Source organism: Somniosus microcephalus, chromosome 30, assembly GCF_052327205.1.
Source record: "Somniosus microcephalus isolate GS21.2 chromosome 30, FLI_Smic_1.0, whole genome shotgun sequence".
NCBI classification, from domain to species: Eukaryota; Metazoa; Chordata; class Chondrichthyes; order Squaliformes; family Somniosidae; genus Somniosus; species Somniosus microcephalus.
In genome coordinates, this window is record NC_141016.1 from 10,606,664 (window position 1) to 10,626,459 (window position 19,796).

The 19,796-nt window shown below is 45.5% G+C and overlaps 1 protein-coding gene across 2 annotated transcripts in view; it reads left to right on the forward strand.

Moving 5' to 3' along the window:
• Positions 1-19,796, forward strand: part of LOC147097912 (netrin receptor UNC5D-like) — a 743,147-nt gene that overhangs the window by 628,804 nt on the left and 94,547 nt on the right. For both annotated transcript variants that reach the window (XM_085970980.1, XM_085970983.1), the window contains exon 11: positions 4,977-5,061. In XM_085970980.1, the coding sequence (XP_085827106.1) occupies positions 4,977-5,061 (85 nt within the window). The remainder of the gene's footprint in view (positions 1-4,976; positions 5,062-19,796) is intronic.

The window sequence follows — 19,796 nt, forward strand, 5'->3', positions numbered from 1 at the left end:
TAATTCCCTTTACTTCTAGGAAACTATCTATTTCTGTTTTAAATTTATTTAATGATGTAGCTTCCACAGCTTTCTGGGGCAGCAAATTCCACAAACCTACCACCCTCTGAGTGAAGAAGTTTCTCCTCATCTCAGTTTTGAAAGAGCAGCCCCTTATTCTAAGATTATGCCCCCTAGTTCTAGTTTCACCCTTCATTGGGAACATCCTTACCGCATCCACCCGATCAAGCCCCTTCACAATCTTATATGTTTCAATAAGATCGCCTCTCAATCTTCTGAACTCCAATGAGTAGAGTCCCAATCTACTCAACCTCTCCTCATATGACCACCCCCTCATCCCCGGGATTAACCGAGTGAACCTTCTTTGTACTGACTCGAGAGCAAGTATGTCTTTTCTTAAGTATGGACACCAAAACTGTATGCAGTATTCCAGGTGCAGTCTCACCAATACCTTGTACAACTGCAGCAATACCTCCCTGTTTTTATATTCCATCCCCCTAGCAATAAAAGCCAACATTCCATTGGCCTTCTTGATCACTTGCTGCACCTGCATACTAACTTTTTGAGTTTCGTGCACCAGGACCCCCAGATCCCTTTGTACTACAGTACTTTCCAGTTTCTTGCCATTAAGATAATAACTTGCTCTATGATTTTTCCTGCCAAAGTGCATAACCTCACACTTTCCAGTATTGTATTCCATCTGCCAAATCTCTGCCCACTTACTTAGCCTGTCTATGTCCCTTTGCAGGTTTTTTATGTCCTCCTCACTCACTACTTTCTGTCCCATCTTAGTATCATCTGCAAACTTTGATATGTTACACTCGGTCCCCTCCTCCAAATCGTTAATATAGATTGTAAAGAGTTGGGGACCCAGCACTGACCCCTGCGGAACACCACTAGTTACTGGTTGCCAATCTGAGAATGAACCATTTATCTCAACTCTCTGCTTTCTGTTAGAGAGCCAATCCTCCACCCACGCCAGAATATTACCCCCAATCCTGTGATTTTTTATCTTGAGCAATAATCTTTTGTGTGGCACCTTGTCAAATGCCTTTTGGAAGTCTAAATACACTACGTCCACTGGTTCCCCTTTATCCACCCTGTATGTTACATCCTCAAAAAACTCAAGCAAATTTGTCAAACATGACTTCCCCTTCATGAAACCATGCTGAGTTTGTCCTATTAAATTATGTTTATCCAAATGTCCCGTTACTGCCTGGGCCCTAAGCTCTGGAATTCCCTCCCTCAACCTCTCTACCTCTCTCTCCTCCATTTAAGATGCTCCTTAATACCTACCTCTTTGACCAAGTTTTTGGTTCTGCCCTGATAGCTCCTATGTGGCTCGGTGTCAAATGTTGCTTGATAATTGCTCCTGTGAAGCGCCTTGGGACGTTTTACTACATTTCGGTAGGAAGAACGAGGAGAGGCAATATAAATTAAAGGGTACAATGCTAAAGTGGGTGCAAGAACAGAGGGGTATATGTGCCCTAATCATTGAAGGTGGCAGGGCAGGTTGTGGAAGCGGTTAAAAACGCTTACGGGATCCTGGGCTTCATAAATAGATGCTTGAGTATAAAAGCAAGGAAGTTATGATGGACCTTTATACAACACTGGTTCGGCCTCAACTGGAGTATTGTGTCCAATTCTGGGCACCGCACTTTAGGAAGAATGTGAAGGCCTTAGAGAGGGTGCAGAAAAGATTTATGAGAATGGCTCCAGGGATGCGGGACTTCAGTTACATGGACAGACTAGAAAAGCTGGGGTTGTTCCCCTTAAAGCAGAGAAGGCTAAGAGGAGATTTGATAGAGGTGTTCAAAATCATGGGTCTAGACAGAGTGGATAGAGAGAAACTGTTCCCATTGGCAGAAGGGTCGAGAACCAGAGGCCACAGATTTAAGATGATTGGCAAAAGAACCAAAGGCGACATGAGGAAAAACTTTTTTACGCAGCGAGTGCTCAGGATCTGGAATGCACTGCCTGAAAGGGTGGTGGAGGCAGATTCAATCGTGGCTTTCAAAAGGGAATTGGATAAGCACCTGAAGGAAAAATATATTGCAGGGCTACGGGGAAAGGGCGGGGGAGTGGGACTAGCTGAAGTGCTCTTGCAGAGAGCCGGCACGGGCTCGATGGGTCGAATGGCCTCCTTCTGTGCTGTAACCATTCTATGATTCACAGTGGTGGTGGGGGGGGGGAGACACAGATCTATAAAAAGCGACGGAGACCTGTGACTGCCCTCACCACAGAGACCCTGAGCGGGGTCGAATCCTCAGAGGGTGGTGCCCCCAAATTAGCTAGCACCAACTGGAGAGTCCCAGGCTGGGTTGGTGTCACCAGAGAGGAATGACGGCTGCCTCTGGTGAAGGATTCTATGAGGAAATGCAGTGTGTACCATCTACAAGATGCACTGCAGCAACTCGCCAAGGCTTCTTTGACAGCACCTCCCAAATGGTCCTCCACCACCTTGAAGGACAAGGGCAGCAGATGCATGGGAACACCACCTCCAAGCTCCCCTCCAAGTTACACACCATCCTGATATGGAGATATACCGGCCGTTCCTTCATCGTCGCTGGGTCAAAATCCTGGAACAGCACCGTGGGAGCACCTTCACCTCGCGAAGTGCAGCAATTCAAGAAGGCAGCTCACCACCACCTTCTTGAGGGCAATTAGGGATGGGCAATAAATGCTGGCCTTGCCAGCGACGCCCACATCCCAGGAACGAATAAAGAAAATAAGGAAGAGAGGAGTTTCATAGGAATGCACTAAGGTAGTATCCCACAGAATCATTTCAGTACCAGTGGGAGGCTTCTCTCAGATGAAGGTTTAATCTGCGATGGTGGCACTCTGCTTCAAGTATTCACAGAAAGTTCCACTGTCCGCTGCTGTAATGGAAAAAGCAGTTTGGGTGGGATTATATATAGCGAGTAGCCGATCCACTACTAGTTCCTGTTAAGAATGTCCTGAGCAAGCTGGGCCCATGCCCGAGTATTTATACTCTCCCTGGACAGCGCCACCCGCAGGCCGCTCAGTATTATTTCATAAGTCTTTCTTTCATGAATGACTGATTCATGTCATACACAATCAGTCGTGACATGACAGAATCTCTGAGTGTTGAACCGTGCCGCAGTGTGATCTCTGTGTGAGTGTGCGTGTGTTTGTAAGGCTGAACCCCTTGCTGGCTTCCCAACACCTGCCACCAATGCCCATCGTCATCATTTACGTATCATCTCACTCTTCCCTTGGAGGACAGTGTGAAGTAGAGGAAGGATTCGCAGGCTGATTTACAGTCAGACAGGTGGTTAGTCCTATGCGGCGGGAGAGTTTTATGGGCTCCCACAACCCTTAACGATGAAGGCGGGGGCGGACCACACCCACCCACCCACCGGACGCGAGTTTCCCGCTGGACGTCAAAGCCGGAGTTCCGACTCCACTCGCCGGGAACTGTCTGGAGTGGGGTTCCAACCCAGCACCTTCTGACTCAGAGGCAGCAATGCTACCACTGTGTCAAAGGCTCGCTCCACCATATGCCCAGCACCAGCAGATGCACGCAAAGTCCTTACATTCACGGAAAGAAAACCGCAGATGAACAGCAGAAGCGAATCCCAAATTTCTGAGCGGGTATCCGACTGGAAGGAAGGAGCTGCACCCTGCTGTCTGTCTTCTGTTGCCAACAAGCGGGAGCCACAATGAAGCAGGCAGATTGCGGGTGGCCTTTGCAAGACGAGGGGCTGGATTTTCATTGAGGAGTCGGGTAGGAGGCGGGACTACAACTTTTGGGGTTATAGTCCCGCCTTCATTGAATTTTAGCCAACCCACGCGATTTTGACTTGATTGACCTTGTTGAGCTCGCCCAGCGGGTTCAGCAGGCAAATTAAGGGCCACCCGGCAACAGGTGATGTCACAGATTGATATTTCATCTGTCAAGACCTTTTGACAGATGAAATATCAGCGTTCGACAGCTGTTTGAAGCTGTCAAACACTGATAACCTGTACTCCAGGTTAATTCCTTCCTCTCAGGATGATTTAGAGATCTCCCCGGAACAGAAAGCTGAATGCTGCAGATTTTCACAGCTGGCGGCCATTCTGCTTTCTGTGCCGGTGAGATGAGGGACTCCCGAGACCTGAAGGAAGGAAGTCTGTAAAGGTAAGTAAAGGTTAGTAGAACTTCTTTAAACACTTTACACAGACCAAACACACTTACCTCTGCACTTATGCACCCAATACTCACCTGAACACCAGACATCTCAACCCCTCCAAGCCCTTCATCCCGATGGCCCGCCTCGCTAACTTGGCATGGTTTGGAGCCGTCGGGAATCCCACATTTCAACAATGAAAATAGGGATTAGGCTAAAAACTGCCTGTTAACTACCTGTTAACATGCAGTTAATTGGCACTAATCCCCTTCCCGCCTCGGGGAGGCGGGTCCCAGTGTGGGGCGGGTACCCACCTCCTTTGAAACTGGCATGGAGGCAGGTTGGGGGCGGGATGGGGGGTCGGGACCCCCGATTTCGGGATTTAAAACCCCCAACACGTCTCCAATCCCGCCTCCATGGCTCAATGAAAATCCAGCCCGATGGGTGGCCAAAGTGCCTGCCAACTTTCCTGGAAGCCTTTACATAAAACATGATGATGAGAAATTGCAACTCAGAAGGAAGCCAACCAGTCCACTGCATCTATGCCCACGCTGGCTTTGTTTTGGAGCTGTCTCCTCATCATCCTGTCCTTTCCCCATACCTTTTAATAAGCTTCATCTCCAACACTCAATCAATTAAATGATGTCACTCTCTCTGCCTTTCTAGCTACTTGTGGTAAAGTATTCCATGTTCTAATAATTACCTGTGTAAATAAATAACTGTGTTCTCCCATTGATAATCTTCAGTCCTTACCCCAGTTGGTGATGATAATTGCATTTGGCAACATTTATAAATTCAGCTGTGTATGGCTTGTGAAACTAACAATGAATTTTTTTTTAATATCAGGAGTCCATTTATTGGTTCCACTGGGATCAATTCCGGAGGGGAATTCGTGGGAAATGTACATTGCCGTCAATCAGGGCGGAACCAGGTAAGAGGTAACACATATTCAAATGGCTGTGACATTTACATTCTGCAGGCCGGTTTTTATTGGAGTGGGGAAAGGTGCAGCCTGCATGTTTTGGGTCCCATGTCGTCAGGGGTAGAGGGGGGACTTAGGCAGTCGATTGAAGCAGAGAATTGGAATTATTAAAAACAGAAAGACTTGCATTTATATAGCGCCTTTCATGACCTCAGGGTGTCCCAAAGCGCTTTACAGCCAATGAAGTAGTTTTTGAAGTGTAGTCACTGTTGTATTGTGGGAAACGCGGCAGCCAATTTGCGCACAGCAAGCTCCCACAAACAGCAATGTGATAATGACCAGATAATCTGTTTTTGTGATGTTGATTGAGGGATAAATATTGGTCCAGGACACCGGGGAGAACTCACAAACACAAAAGCAAAATACTGCGGATGCTGGAAATCTGAAACAGAAGCAGAAAATGCTGGAAATACTCAGTAGGTCAGGCAGCCTCTGTGGAGAGAGAAACAGAGTTAATGGCCCAGAACTTGGTGTCGGGGGCTTGCCGCGCGTGCAAGCCCCCGATCTGCACTCACCCGGCGCGCTGACATCTGAAGCCCGGGCCTGCTTGCATTTCCTGTCACAGGCCCGGTTCAGATGTCGGCGCGCTGTGCTTACCTGATCCAGCGGCGTAGTTAGTGCGATGTGCCGGCTGGGATCAGGTGAGCACTGTACAACCAATCAGGGGAGGGGAAGGTTCATTCATGAGTTTGAGAGTAAGAACTGTCAAACTCATGAAAACTACGGGGGCCCAAAACACTATTTAAACTTTAAATAAAAATTTAAAAAACATCCCAATCATTAAATTAAGTATAAATAAGTTTAAAAAAATAATTTAAACAATAATTTTTTTTTTTGAAAAAAATAAATTTTTAATAAAAAGGGTCTAAAACTAAACTTACCTTATTGTAGATTCTTTAAAATAATAAACCTGTGGAAAAAAAATTCTAAATTACACTAAAACACCACTTACCTGTAAAAATAAATACTTACATGTGCTTTTTACAAGCGTAAAGACCGGAGGCCTTTAGACATGCGCAAATCCCCCAAAACAGAGGAAATCCAAGACGCACGCGCTGCCCCCTACAGCGCACGCGCTAGCCTCTTCACCTCTTGGGTTAGAGGAGAGGAAATGCCGGTTTTCAGCGCATGCGCTGTGCATGCTGAAAACCGGCATTTCCTCCAGCCAGACGCGTGAGTACCCCTTCCGTACTCACATGTTTGGGGAGGAATTTCTGCCCCAATGTTTTAAGTCAATGACCTTTCATGAGAACTGGGGATAACTCCCCTGCTCTTCTTCGAAATAGCACCATGGGATAGAAACATAGAAGATAGGAGCAGGAGTAGACCATTCGGCCCCTCGAGCCTGCTCCGCCAGTTAATGAGATCATGGCTGATCATCCAAACTCAGTACCCTGTCCCTGCCTTCTCCCCATATCCCTTGATCCCTTTAGCCTTAAGAAATATATCTAACTCCTTCTTGAATATATTTAATGAATTGGCCTCAACTGCCTTCTGTGGTAGAGAATTGCACAGGTTCACCACTCTCTGGGTGAAGAAATTCCTCCTCATCTCTGTCCTAAATGGCTTACCCCTTATCTTTAGACTGTGATCCCTGGTTCTGGACTCCCCCACCATCGGGAACATCCTTCCTGCATCTAGTCTGTCTAGTCCTGTTAGAATTTTATAAGTTTCAATGAGATCCCCTCTCATTCTTCTAAACTCCAGCGAGTATAAGCCCAATCGACCCAATCTCTCCTCATACATCATTCCTGCCATCCCAGGTATCAGTCTGGTGAATCTTCGCTGCACTCCCTCCATGGCAAGAACATCCTTCCTCAGATAAGGCGACCAAAACTGCACACAATACTCAAGGTGTGGTCTCACCAAGGATCTTTTTACGTCCACCTGAGAGAGCAGACGAGGCGTCGGTTTAACATCTCATCCGAAAGACAGCACCTCCGACAGTGCGGCATTCCCTCAGCACTGCACTGGGAGTGTCAGCCTGGATTTTTGTGTTCAAATCCCGGGAGTGGGGCTCCGAACCAACAACCTTCTGACTCAGAGGCAAGAGTGCTACCACTGAGCCACAAATGTCATGATTGTCAACTTCACTGTCTGATAATCCACGACAGAGGAACAATCTGGAAAATACAATAATGTGCCTGAGCATTTTTGAGCTGTCTTCAAATGTAAGATTTGGTTTGTGGGCGTAGCATGCAGAAAAGTTTAAAATTATGTTGTTTGTCTGGAATATTTTTAATAGTAAATAATTAATGCTCAGGAATCTAATTGCATGGTTTAAAAAAAAGTAAAACATAGTCATTATATATTCTTCATGCTTCATTTCATTAGCACTGTGCTATTGAAAGTTCCAACTGAAATATCAGAACTATTAAGGGTATTTATTATAAATAATTAGCTTCACATCAGCTAATTATAGTTTGTTATAATAACACATGAGTGCACTTCTAATTATGTTGAGATTGGGCGGATCTCTCCTGGTAATTCACCTAGTTCTTAACAAAACATTAGTGATTGTTGGATTCTACCAACATATGCTGCATAATTGACAAGAATTGCATCTTTGCATGCCTTAACCTGAGTTGCTTCATATCGAAAGAAAGACTTGCATTTATGTAGCGCCTTTCACGACCTCACGACATCCCAAAGCGCTTTTACAGCCAATGAAGCACTTTTGAAGTGTAGTCGGTGCTGTAATATGGGAATCGCGGCAGCCATTTTGCACACAGCAAGCTCCCACAAGCAGCTAAGCGACCAGATAATCTGTTTTAGTGAAACAAAGTCCAACACCGCCTTCAGTGTGCCAGTGCAGCCTTCGGTCGCCTGAGGAAGAGAGTGTTTGAAGACCAGGACCTCAAACCCAGCACTAAGCTCATGGTCTACAGAGCAGCAGTGATACCCGCCCTGCTGTATGCCTCAGAGACATGGACCATGTACAGCAGAGGCACCTCAAAGCACTGGAGGTACCACCAACGCTGCCTCCGCAAGATCCTGCCAATCCATTGGCAGGATAGGCGCACCAACGTCAGTGTTCTTGCTCAGGCCAACATCCCCAGCATCGAAGCTTTGACCACGCTCGATCAGCTCCGATGGACAGGTCACATTGTCCACATACCCGATACGAGACTCCCAAAACAAGCGCTCTACTCGGAGCTCCGGTATACGGCAAGAGAGCTCCAGGTGGGCAGAGGAAATGCTTCAAGGACACCCTCAAAGCCTCCTTGAAAAAGTGTAACATCCCCACCGACACCTGGGAATCCCTGGCCCAAGACCGCACAAAGTGGAGGAGAAGCATCCGGGAAGGCGCCAAACACCTCGAGTCTCTTCGCTGGGAACAAGCGGAAGCCAAGCACAGGCAGCGCAAGGAGCGCACGTCAACCCAAGCACCCCACCCACCCGCCCCTTCAACTACCGTCTGCCCCACCTGTGACAGAGGCTGTAGGTCCCGCATTGGACTCTTCAGTCGCCTGAGAACTCATTTTTAATGTGGAAGCAAGTCATCCTCGGTTCCGAGGGACTGCCTAAGAAGGAGGGACGAAGGTTGAGGGATTAGTATTGGCCCCAGGACAGCGGGGAGAACTCCCCCGCTCTGCTTAAAAATAGTGGCCGTGGGATCTTTTACGTCCACCTGAGAGAGGGCAGACGGGGCCTCGGTTTAACGTCGCATCGGAAAGACGTCTAGCGGGTTGTGGTGCCCGACACATATGCAGCTTTCTCGATAAGTCAAAAGGTTTGTTACCATATAGCTCCAGATTTTCCCAATGCTGGATGCATCTTTCCAAAGCTATTCACAGCCATTGTATATCAATCCTAAAAGGTGATCATTTGCCTTCCTAGATGCACAGCATCCTGAAAGCATACAGCCTTGATTTCCAACTCTTGCACCTCCATCATGGCAAGCGTTCAAGTTACAAATTGCGCTATCCTTGGCACAGCAGCAGGAATGAATTTCGACTCTCAAACTTTAATCATGGTGACACTTCCTGTGCCCGAACCTTAATAAACCTTTGGCATTGAATTTTAATATAAACCTCAGGACTGAGATGAGGAGGAATTTCTTCACCCAGAGAGTGGTGAACCTGTGGAATTCTCTACCACAGAAGGCAGTTGAGGCAAATTCATTAAATATATTCAAGAAGGAGTTAGATATATTTCTTAAGGCTAAAGGGATCAAGGGATATGGGGAGAAAGCAGGTACAGGGTACTGAATTTGGATGATCAGCCATGATCTCATTAAATGGTGGAACAGGCTCAAGGGGCCGAATGGCCTACTCCTGCTCCTATCTTCTATGTTTCTATGTTTCTATACAAAATTGGACTGGTGATACAGGAATCTACTTAACAAGGGGACGAAAACACATGCGTGTGGTAGCAGGATTAAACTGAATGCGTAAAACATGTGTATAAATGACCGAGAAATTAAATTAACTCTACTGGAGTCTCAATCAGTTGGGCATTTGACTGCCCCAGCACAAAATGTTGAGTTTGAGTCCCAGAGCTGGGTGTCACACACACTTGCTTAAGTGAGTTCCTTCATTTAACGACCGGCTTGTTGACATTTCTCACAGAGTAATGAGGTCGTTCATCCTTGAGGAATGGATCGGCCTTGAAAGGCACTTTTTGAAGGCTATTGACCCCCATTGATGGCACCCAGACCCTTTGTTTTTCCACCCTTGCCACTAGAATGGAGCAGCACCCAATGAGAAGTGATTAATTACGAAACAAAATTGTCCCTGTGTTTTTTTTTCAAACTTCTGTTGATCTGTCATTTTATACCCAAATTACAATTCACAAAATATCAAATTATTTCTGACACCACTGCAGTGACAGCTCAGCACGAGAGTAATTAAAAGCCTGTAGACCTGTCAGTGAAATAATCCTAGGAGGGTAGCTCATGGCACATAAAAAAGAAGCAGAACTGAAACTCCGCGCCCCGCGGTCAATGCCACAGAAAGAGCTTTATCTCTTCAATGCTCTTGCGTGCTTCAGAACTCTGTAGGTGGTTTTCTCACAAGATAAAGGCAATTCGTTAAGAGTTATTAAACAAGAGCGCTCTTGCTCATCAATAGATTTTGCTTTTCTGTCCCTTCTCCACTTCAGAAGAAAATTTTTCCCCATTGAACGCTCCCAGTGCCAAACTAGGTTCTTCACTCAAGTGTGGTGGCAGAGACTTGGAAATATCACACCCAACTGAGCATGTTGTTCTATAATTGGGCTTGAGAAGGTTTCCCATGCATTTCTGTTCAGCTTTCCATTGCTTCTCCTGGTGCCTCTCTCCATTGCGATACGTGTGGGGATCAATTCAATAAGCACAGAGCAAATTTCCATTGTTTGGTGTAGCATGCCTTATCTGAGGAAGGATGTTCTTGCCATGGAGGGAGTGCAGCGAAGATTCACCAGACTGATACCTGGGATGGCAGGAATGACGTATGAAGAGAGATTGGGTCGATTGAACTTATACTCGCTGGAGTTTAGAAGAATGAGAGGGGATCTCATTGAAACTTATAAAATTTTAACAGGACTAGACAGACTAGATGCAGGAAGGATGTTCCCGATGGCAGGGGAGTCCAGAACCAGGGGTCACAGTCTAAGGATAAGGGGTAAGCCATTTAGGACTGAGATGAGGAGGAATTTCTTCACCCAGAGAGTGGTGAACCTATGGAATTCTCTACCACAGAAGGCAGTTGAGGCCAATTCATTAAATATATTCAAGAAGGAGTTAGATATATTTCTTAAGACTAAAGGGATCAAGGGATATGGGGAGAAAGCAGGGACAGGGTACTGAATTTGGATGATCAGCCATGATCTCATTGAATGGCGGAGCAGGCTCGAGGGGCCCAATGGCCGACTCCTGCTCCTATCTTCTATGTTTCTCTGTTTCTATGTTTCTCTGTTTCTATGTTTCTATGTTTCTCTGTTTCTATGTTGACACGCTCAGTTGGCCACCGCTCTAGGACTCTTGCTTTGTGTCTTTCTTTGAAACGATTTGTTGGCTTTATTTTCTGAACTCAGAAAGACAAGTGATAATCGCACCAGGGGATGGAGTACTTTCCAAACTTAGGCGTCCAGTGGCAGCCTTGAGCCCTCAGACCTGCACAGTGCACCTCCCTCCAACAACGTCCCTGAGGATGTATCTCCAGAAGGACACTCCTTATCAGACCATAGTGAGACTTTTCCTTTTCCCACACGAGCTATCCTTATAGCGTCCCTCCATGCGATTGCTAATCAAAGCACTCTTGTGCTGTGGAACCATCGTGTTCCCCCTTCGCAACTGGGTTGAGACCCTGCTTCACATGTTAAAATGAGTGCATCTTGGAAAATCTTGACAGATCTGCCCCGCGCACCCGTGAAGTGAGATGCATTCATGACGTTTCAAAATAGAAAACCAGCCCTTTAGTAATGACCCGAAGGCAGCTTTATGCTGTGCAACCAAGCCACAATTCCGAAGCATGAAGCAGCAGGAAAGGATTGATGCAGGTTTGGGGCTGATTATCCAAGGATGGACTGCGAACAGGGAGCATAACCCAGTGACCGCACCAATCGGGGATGTCCAATAGTTCATCACCAGACCGCGATACAAGCAGGGAATCTTTGCTCCAGCATGGTCTGATCCATTAGCATCCAAGTGCCTCGTTATATTTTCATTCCGCCACAGCTTGCAGATTTTGGACTGCTGTCACAAACCACTACTCACGATGGCATCCTTCGCCCCGCAGGGTCCGTCCATTTAGTGTAGATATATTCCTGGAAATAATGGCGGAACTGTCAACTGTCATAGGATAAATGCATTGTGGCAGCTTCCAGGATAGCTAGCAGTCATCTGCATGATGCTGTGCTGAATGGGCACATACAACCAGTATGTTCATCAAATGCATTCCGTTTCCTAGTCATCAATGCCATAGCGTAGGAATGTAGGAAGTGCTGGGCCAAAAAAAGACCACGGTCCATTTAGTTTGCCTTCTACCATCCTGGTAGTCGCATGATACAACAATAATTGAGTTATTGACTAATCACAGCGATCGATCTCTATCAGTGAATCTACAACAGACCCAGACATGAGGTGAGGAAAACCCCCAGCGGTGGAGAGCTTTGGAAACCAGAGGTCCAAAGTCACCTGTTCCTCCCGAGCAATGCTACACCCACCACACGTCACCTCTCAAATTATTCATTTGCTGTATCCCAAAAGGTTATTTTCTGAAAGAAATCTATCTCATTTGCATTTGAACAAATCAATACGAACAGCTTCCACTGTCTCCCTAGGGAGCCTGTTCCAAAGACTGACCACTCACTCACTGAAATACGATCTCCGCAGGTTAGTTTTGACTTTACGTCAGGCTCAGGCTGTGCCCTCTGGCTCCACTGATCTGGACAAGGTGAAATAGCTTCAAATGGCCTGCATTATCTAGTCCCTGTAGAATCCTATCAGCTCTCGATCTTCCGGCAATCATACCAGCTCTCGATCTTCCAGCATGTTGAAAGGGTCTTTTTTAATGGCTATACCGGGGTGTTAGGTCCCACTCCAGAGACATGAGCACAAAAAATCTAAGCTGACACTCCCAATGCAGTGCTGAGGGAGTGCTGCACTGTCAGAGGTACTGTCTTTCGGATGAGACGTTAAACCGAGGCTCCGTCTGCTCTCTCAGGTGGACATAAAAGATCCCATGGCACTATTTTGAAGAAGAGCAGGGGGAGTTCTCCCCGGTGTCCTGGCCAATATTTATCCCTCAACCAACATCACTAAAACAGATGATCTGGTCATTAACACATTGCTGCTTTTGGGAGCTTGCTGTGCGCAAATTGGCTGCCGCGTTTCCTACATTACAACAGTGACTACACTTCAAAAAGTATTTCATTGACTGTAAAGCGCTTTGGGATGTCCTGAGGTCGTGAAAGGCGCAAGTCTTTTTTAATAATTCCACTAACGTATTATGCTGCACGCTGATTAAACTCCCTCATCACGGAGTCCACATCACTGTGGAAGCAGGTTGTTAAAATGAATTGCTGCTTGTCCTAGTTTGTGGGGCTCTTGCCTCGGAGTTTCAGGCGGGAAGGTTGTTCAAAAAAAGCCTTAGAAATTTCCTTGCTTATTTTTTTGTTTTAGTTCCTTCTGTCACAAGAACATGCTTTAGATCAATTATTGGAGATGCCCGTCTTTTGGATGAGATGTTAAATCAAGGCCCCCTCTGTTTGTTCGGTGGACATGAAAGATCCCACGGCACGACTCATTGAAGAGCAGGGGCAGTCTCAGGATACGGGGTAGGACATTTAGGACTGAGATGAGGAGAAATTTCTTCACTCAGAGGGCGGTGAACCTGTGGAATTCTCTACCACGGAAGGCTGTGGAGGCCAAGTCACTGAATATATTTAAGAAGGAGATAGATAGATTTCTAGACACAAAAGGCATCAAGGGGTATGGGGAGAGAGCGGGAATATGGTATTGAGATAGAAGATCAGCCATGATCATATTGAATGGCAGAGCAGGCTCGAAGGGCCGAATTTATTTTTCGTATATGAGATGTGTGGTTCGCTGGCAAGGCCGGCATTTATTGCCCATCCCTAATTGCCCTTGAGAAGGTGGTGGTGAGCTGCCTTCTTGAACCGCTGCAGTCCGTGTGGTGAAGGTGCTCCCACGGTGCTGTTAGGGAGGGAGTTCCAGGATTTTGACCCAGCGACGATGAAGGAGCGGCCGATATAGTTCTAAGTCAGGATGGTGTGCGACTTGGAGGGGAACTGAATGGCCTACTGTTCTATGTTTCTATGTTTCTATGTTTGTCTGGTGTCCTGGCCAACATTTATTCCTCAACCAATGTCACTAATGCCTCCACGACAACACTGACAGCATTTCAAAAAGAATTCATTGGCTGTGATGCACTTTGAGATGCCCTGAGATATGAAAGGTGCTATATAAAGGCAAGTTCTTCAACTGCCTCCGATTTTCAACAATTTCTTTATACCAATTTCCCGACTTATGGATACGCATCTACAAGCATTTGTACTAATAGCATTGGGAATGTTGGTGAGTGACAATTCCAGCAGTTAGAACAGTACTAACTAATGCAATTGTCATTCACCAACATGACAACATGCAAGAACAACAACAACAACTTGTATTTATATAGCGCCTTTAACATAGTAAAACATCCCAAGGTGCTGCACAGGAGTATTTCAAGACAAAACATTTGACACCGAGCCACATAAGGATAAATTAGGGCAGGTGACCAAAAGCTTGGTCAAAGAGGTAGATTTTAAGGAGCGCCTTAAAGGAGGAAAAAGAGGTAGCGAGGCGGAGAGGTTTAGGCAGGGAATTCCAGAGCTTAGGGCCTAGGCAACAGAAGGCACGGCCACCAAAGGTTGAGCGATTATAATCAGGGATGCTCAAGAGGGCAGAATTAGAGGAGCGCAGATATCTCGGGGGGGTTGTGGGGCTGAAGGAGATTACAGAGATAGGGAGGGGTGAGGCCATGGAGGGATTTGAAAACAAGAATGAGAATTTTGAAATCGAGGCGCTGCTTAACCGGGAGCCAATGTAGGCCAGCGAGCACAGAGGAGATGGGCGAACGGGACTTGGTGCGAGTTAGGACACGGGCAGCCGAGTTTTGGATGACCTCAAGTTTACGTAGGGTGGAATGTGGGAGGCCAGCCAGGAGTGCGTTGGAATAGTCAAGTCTAGAGGTAACAAAGGCATGGATGAGGGTTTCATCAGCGGATAAGCTGAGGCAAGGGCGGAGACAGCAATAAATTGCAGTTATGTAGCGCCTTTAACGTAGTAAAGCAATGTTGAATAAAACAAACCAGGGAGCATAAGTTTGCTGTATTTCCCTGGAGGCTCTGTCACAGTCACTCACTTGGCTGCATTCTCCTTCACCAACGCATTTACGGATTTTCCACACCATCTGCTTCCCATTCTGCACTGACCCGTTACCCAACGTGAGGGGCCAGATTTTACTGAAAGCCTAACAGAGTCAGCATGAGGCTTTGTTAATGCGCAAAGTCGGCCCGCAGCTTGTGGCGGGGAAGAGACGCCCCGTGAATTACGAATCGCCACAAGTTGCTGGCCGAATTGCGCCGCCCCGCCAGTACCTTCACGAAAACGGCATCTCGCACATCCTCCGCGTGGTTTTCGATGAGGTTGCTTCATTTGCGCAGTAATTGCCCATTAAACGTCCCACAGAAAGTTAAGTCTAGTAATTATCAGTGTAAGCACCCTCTTAACGACATGATAATTGTTAATGGGCCTGAATTTCCGATCGGAGACTTCCTGCGGGCGGATGCCTCCGATCGGAAAAAATCTACGCACTTACTTGCTGGCTCCATAGGTCCCAAGACATGTGATCCTGGGCCTCTCCTCTTCGAAATGAGCAGAGGCCCAGGTATCCCAGGGGCGCAGGCGGTTCGCAAGCGCCCCTGGAATCATGTGGGCCATGGGGAACCAATCAAAGAAGGGAATCCCACTGTACACTTTTGACAGGCCCGTACGCACAGATCTGTCAAAAGTATGAATGGGGATTGACATAAGAAAACTACTAGGACCTTGGTCTGAATATTAAACAAGGTTTTAATCAACTGTTTTTCAACATGGAGATCTAGTTGTGTCCTTCACTAGTTCCTGTTAAAGAATGTCCTGAGCAAGCTGGGCCCATGCCCGAGTATTTATACTCTCCCTGGACAGCGCCACCAGCAGGCCGCCCAGTATTATTACATAAGTCATTTTCACATGAATGGCAAGATTCATGTCAGGGATTACATTTAAAAACACAGTTAAACATTAAATAAATATTTTAAAAATACATCACATATTTAAAATTAATTAAAATGACATTAAATTAAATATTTTAAGCAAAAATTTAAATTTTTGACAAAAATAATTAAAGTTTTTTACAGGGCTAAAAATAAACTTACCATTTTTAAAAGTATATTAAAATTATAAATGAGTGAAAAAATTGTATTTTTTAATTTTTTAAAACTCTTATGCTGGTAAAAGCAGGCCTTACACGCGCTTTTACCACACGTAAGATTTTTAAGGCTTTTCAGCGGGCGGAGGTTGTGCAGAAAGCGGAACTCCCTGCCGGCGGAGGCCCTTCTCCCAGGGATGCGGAGGATCTGTCGAGAGGATTCTTGAAACCGGCACTTGCTCGGCTCCTACGGGCGCGTACACACCCCGTACGTACCCGTGGGGGTCGCAAAATATGGCCCATTGAGCGTCAGTCAACCTCTCTTGCCCAGAAAGTAAACAAGTGTGGAGTCTCATCCTTCAGGTAATTAATTCTTTTAGGAGATTTGAAGAATGCCAAATTTAAAATTTAATTTTTTTTTCCTTTCTGTCTTCTCTCTCTCTCTTAATCCAATCCTTCTTTCCCTCTCTTTATTTCTCTTTCTGTACCTGAGTTGACATTGAACTCACCCACTCTAATTCACCCTCCTTCTCAGCCTTTCCTCTGTTTATTTCTCAATCCTTCAATCTCATTAAGGAGATAGACTGTTTGTCCCATCTTTCACCAAGGTCCCAGATGACCCCTTGCCCTCGCTGCACCATTATCAGCTCACACTTCCAGCAACTTGGTGGGCAAAACTTTTGTTGGGCACGGACAAGTCTACGAGGTAACCTACTCAACTCATTCTTGTGTGTGCATGGTATGTTGGCCTTCATTGCAAGAGGATTTGAGTACAGGAGCAAGGATATCTTACTACAGTTATACAGGGCCTTGGTGAGACCACACCTGGAGTACTGTGTGCAGTTTTGGTCTCCTTACTGTAATGATCAATAACATGTCATTCTATAGTGGACACTAGGTGGAGCCATAGAGCTGTATATAAGACTACACTACCCAGCTGTATATATAAAGACTACATTACCCATGAGGCACTAGGCTACCCACAAGGCAGCAGTCAAGATGGAAGCCTCTACAGATACAGTACCCAGTCCACATGTGCTCAATAAAGTAACTAGCAAAAGCTAGCTGTGTTCATAATAAGAATGTCTATTTATTAATGAACATAAGATGGTACCAGGATGGTGAAGATCTGCTGAAAATTGTGAAAAGCGACATGGAGAATTTGAAGCCACCAGAGCGTTTGAAACTCACAGAAAAAATCGACTACAATTGGCAGACTTTTAAACAACAATTCGAACTCTACATTGCAGCCATCGGATTCGGTACGAAGCCAGACACAAGGAAGATAGCGTTGCTGCTTACGGTTGCAGGCCCACAGGCGACAGAGCTATTTAATACATTTGTATTTAATCCAGTGGAGAACAGAGAAAAATTAGAAGATGTGCTAAAAAAATTTGATGCACATTGCTCTCCCAAAAAGAATGAGACCTATGAAAGATACATCTTCTGTTCTCGGACACAGCAGCAAAATGAGACTTTTGATAGCTTTATAACTGATCTGAAACTGAAAGCACAGACATGTAATTTCTCTGAGCTCAAAGCATCCATGATTTGTGACCAGATTCTGTTTGATATTCATGATAAAAAAGTCAGGGAACATCTGTTGAGAGAAACCGAACTAAATTTGGAAAATGCGGTGAAAATATGCCAAGCCAGCGAGCTAGCTCGAAAGCACGCGAAGACTTTCAGTGAAATCAATAATGATGCAATTGTAATGAGTGATAATGCTGCTGTCGGTGCTGTGTCCTATAAGGGGAAGAAACATGGGCAGAACAGAAATGAAAAGCAATCGGAGGATGAAATGTTTAATTGTAAACGCTGTGGTTACAAACACCAGTTAAGACAATGCCCAGCGTTTGGAAAAATGTGCACAAAGTGTAATGGAAAGAATCACTTTGCCAAACAATGCTTTTCAAAAGTACAAACTAAGAAAGGGCAACGAGTTAATGTAATTGAGGACACTGATTTAAGTGAGACATTTTTTGTAGGAATGGTGTCATGTGACAATATCAAAAAGGACACAGAAAATGTGCAGCCCTCAGAAATGGACAATGCTGAACATAAAGTTAATGCAGTAAAAGAGGACAAATGGATGATCCCACTGCAGGTAAATGGAGCATTAGTTACCTTGAAACTAGACACTGGGGCAAAAGCAAACTTAATCAGTATGAGTGACATTAACAATATGAAAGAAAAGCCCAAAATACAGAAAAAGTCAGTACTACTGAAGGACTATAATGGACAGAAAATAGATAGCTTAGATGTATGCAGACTTAAAGTGACAGTCAAAGACAAAGTGCGTCATCTCATGTTTTCTGTTGTGGCTGAAAGGCTTGATTCACTACTGGGTGACAAAGCTTGTGAGGACTTAGAACTGGTCAAAAGAGTCTACCGTATAAACTGTGCCATAAGCAGACCAGATGACTCGGTGGATTCTGTAGTGAATAATTTCCAGGATGTGTTCAAAGGATTTGGAGTTCTACCATTCACTTACAAGATCCAGCTAAAGCAGGATGCTCAGCCAGTGGTACATGCTCCACGAAGAGTTCCAGCACCCCTGCGTGACCGGCTCAAGAATGAACTGGACAGAATGACCACACTAGGAGTCATCAGGAAAGTCGAAGAGCCAACAGACTGGGTTAACTCCATGGTATGTGTAAAGAAAAAGAACAATGACCTAAGAATATGCATGGATCCAAAGGACTTAAATGCAAACATAAAACGTGAACACTACCAGATTCCCAAGCGAGAAGAAATCACCAGTGAAATGTCAGGTGCCAGATACTTTACAAAGCTCGATGCCTCACAAGGATTTTGGCAACTAAAACTGGATGAAGAGAACACCAAATACTGTACCTTCAACACACCATTTGGCAGGTATTGTTTCCTCAGAATGCCTTTCGGGATAATATCTGCATCTGAAATCTTTCATAGAGCGATGGAACACATAATTGAAGGTCTGGAAGGAGTTCGGGTCTATGTTGATGACATCATCATCTGGGGCTCCACACTGAAAGAACACAATGAGAGACTGACTAAAGTGCTACAGAGCATACGCCAGAATGGACTGAAGCTCAACAAAGCCAAGTGTCAGTTTGGCGTCCAGGAAGTCACTTTCCTAGGAGATAATCTATCTGGTAAAGGAATAGAGCCAGATATGGAAAAAGTAAACACCATACTCAAAATGCCCCGACCCACTGACAAAAAAGGAGTGCTACGCATCATGGGGATGATAAACTTCATTGGAAAGTTCATTCCTAACTTGTCAGCCAAGACAGTCTGTCTGCGAGACCTGCTACATAAAACAAATGAGTTCGCATGGACAGAAAGACATGAACAAGAGTGGATAAACCTCAAAACAGTGCTGACAACCACACCTGTACTCACCTTCTTTGACCCAACCAAAAGAATCAAAGTGTCAACGGATGCATCAAAAGATGGCCTAGGTGCGGTCTTGCTACAAGCAGAGGGTGAAGATTGGAAGCCTGTTGCCTATGCCTCCAGGTCTATGACTGATACTGAGTGTCGATACGCCCAGATTGAAAAGGAATGTCTAGGATTGGTAGTTGGACTAGAAAAGTTTCATGGCTACATATATGGACTTCCCACCTTCACAGTTGAGACAGACCACAGCCCTCTGGTTGCCATCATAAAAAAAAACCTGAATGAGATGTCTCCAAGGATTCAACGACTCATGATGAAGCTGCAAAGATATGACTTTGAACTGATCTACACACCAGGCAAATACATAGTGTTAGCAGATGCACTATCCCGAGCACCCACAATGAG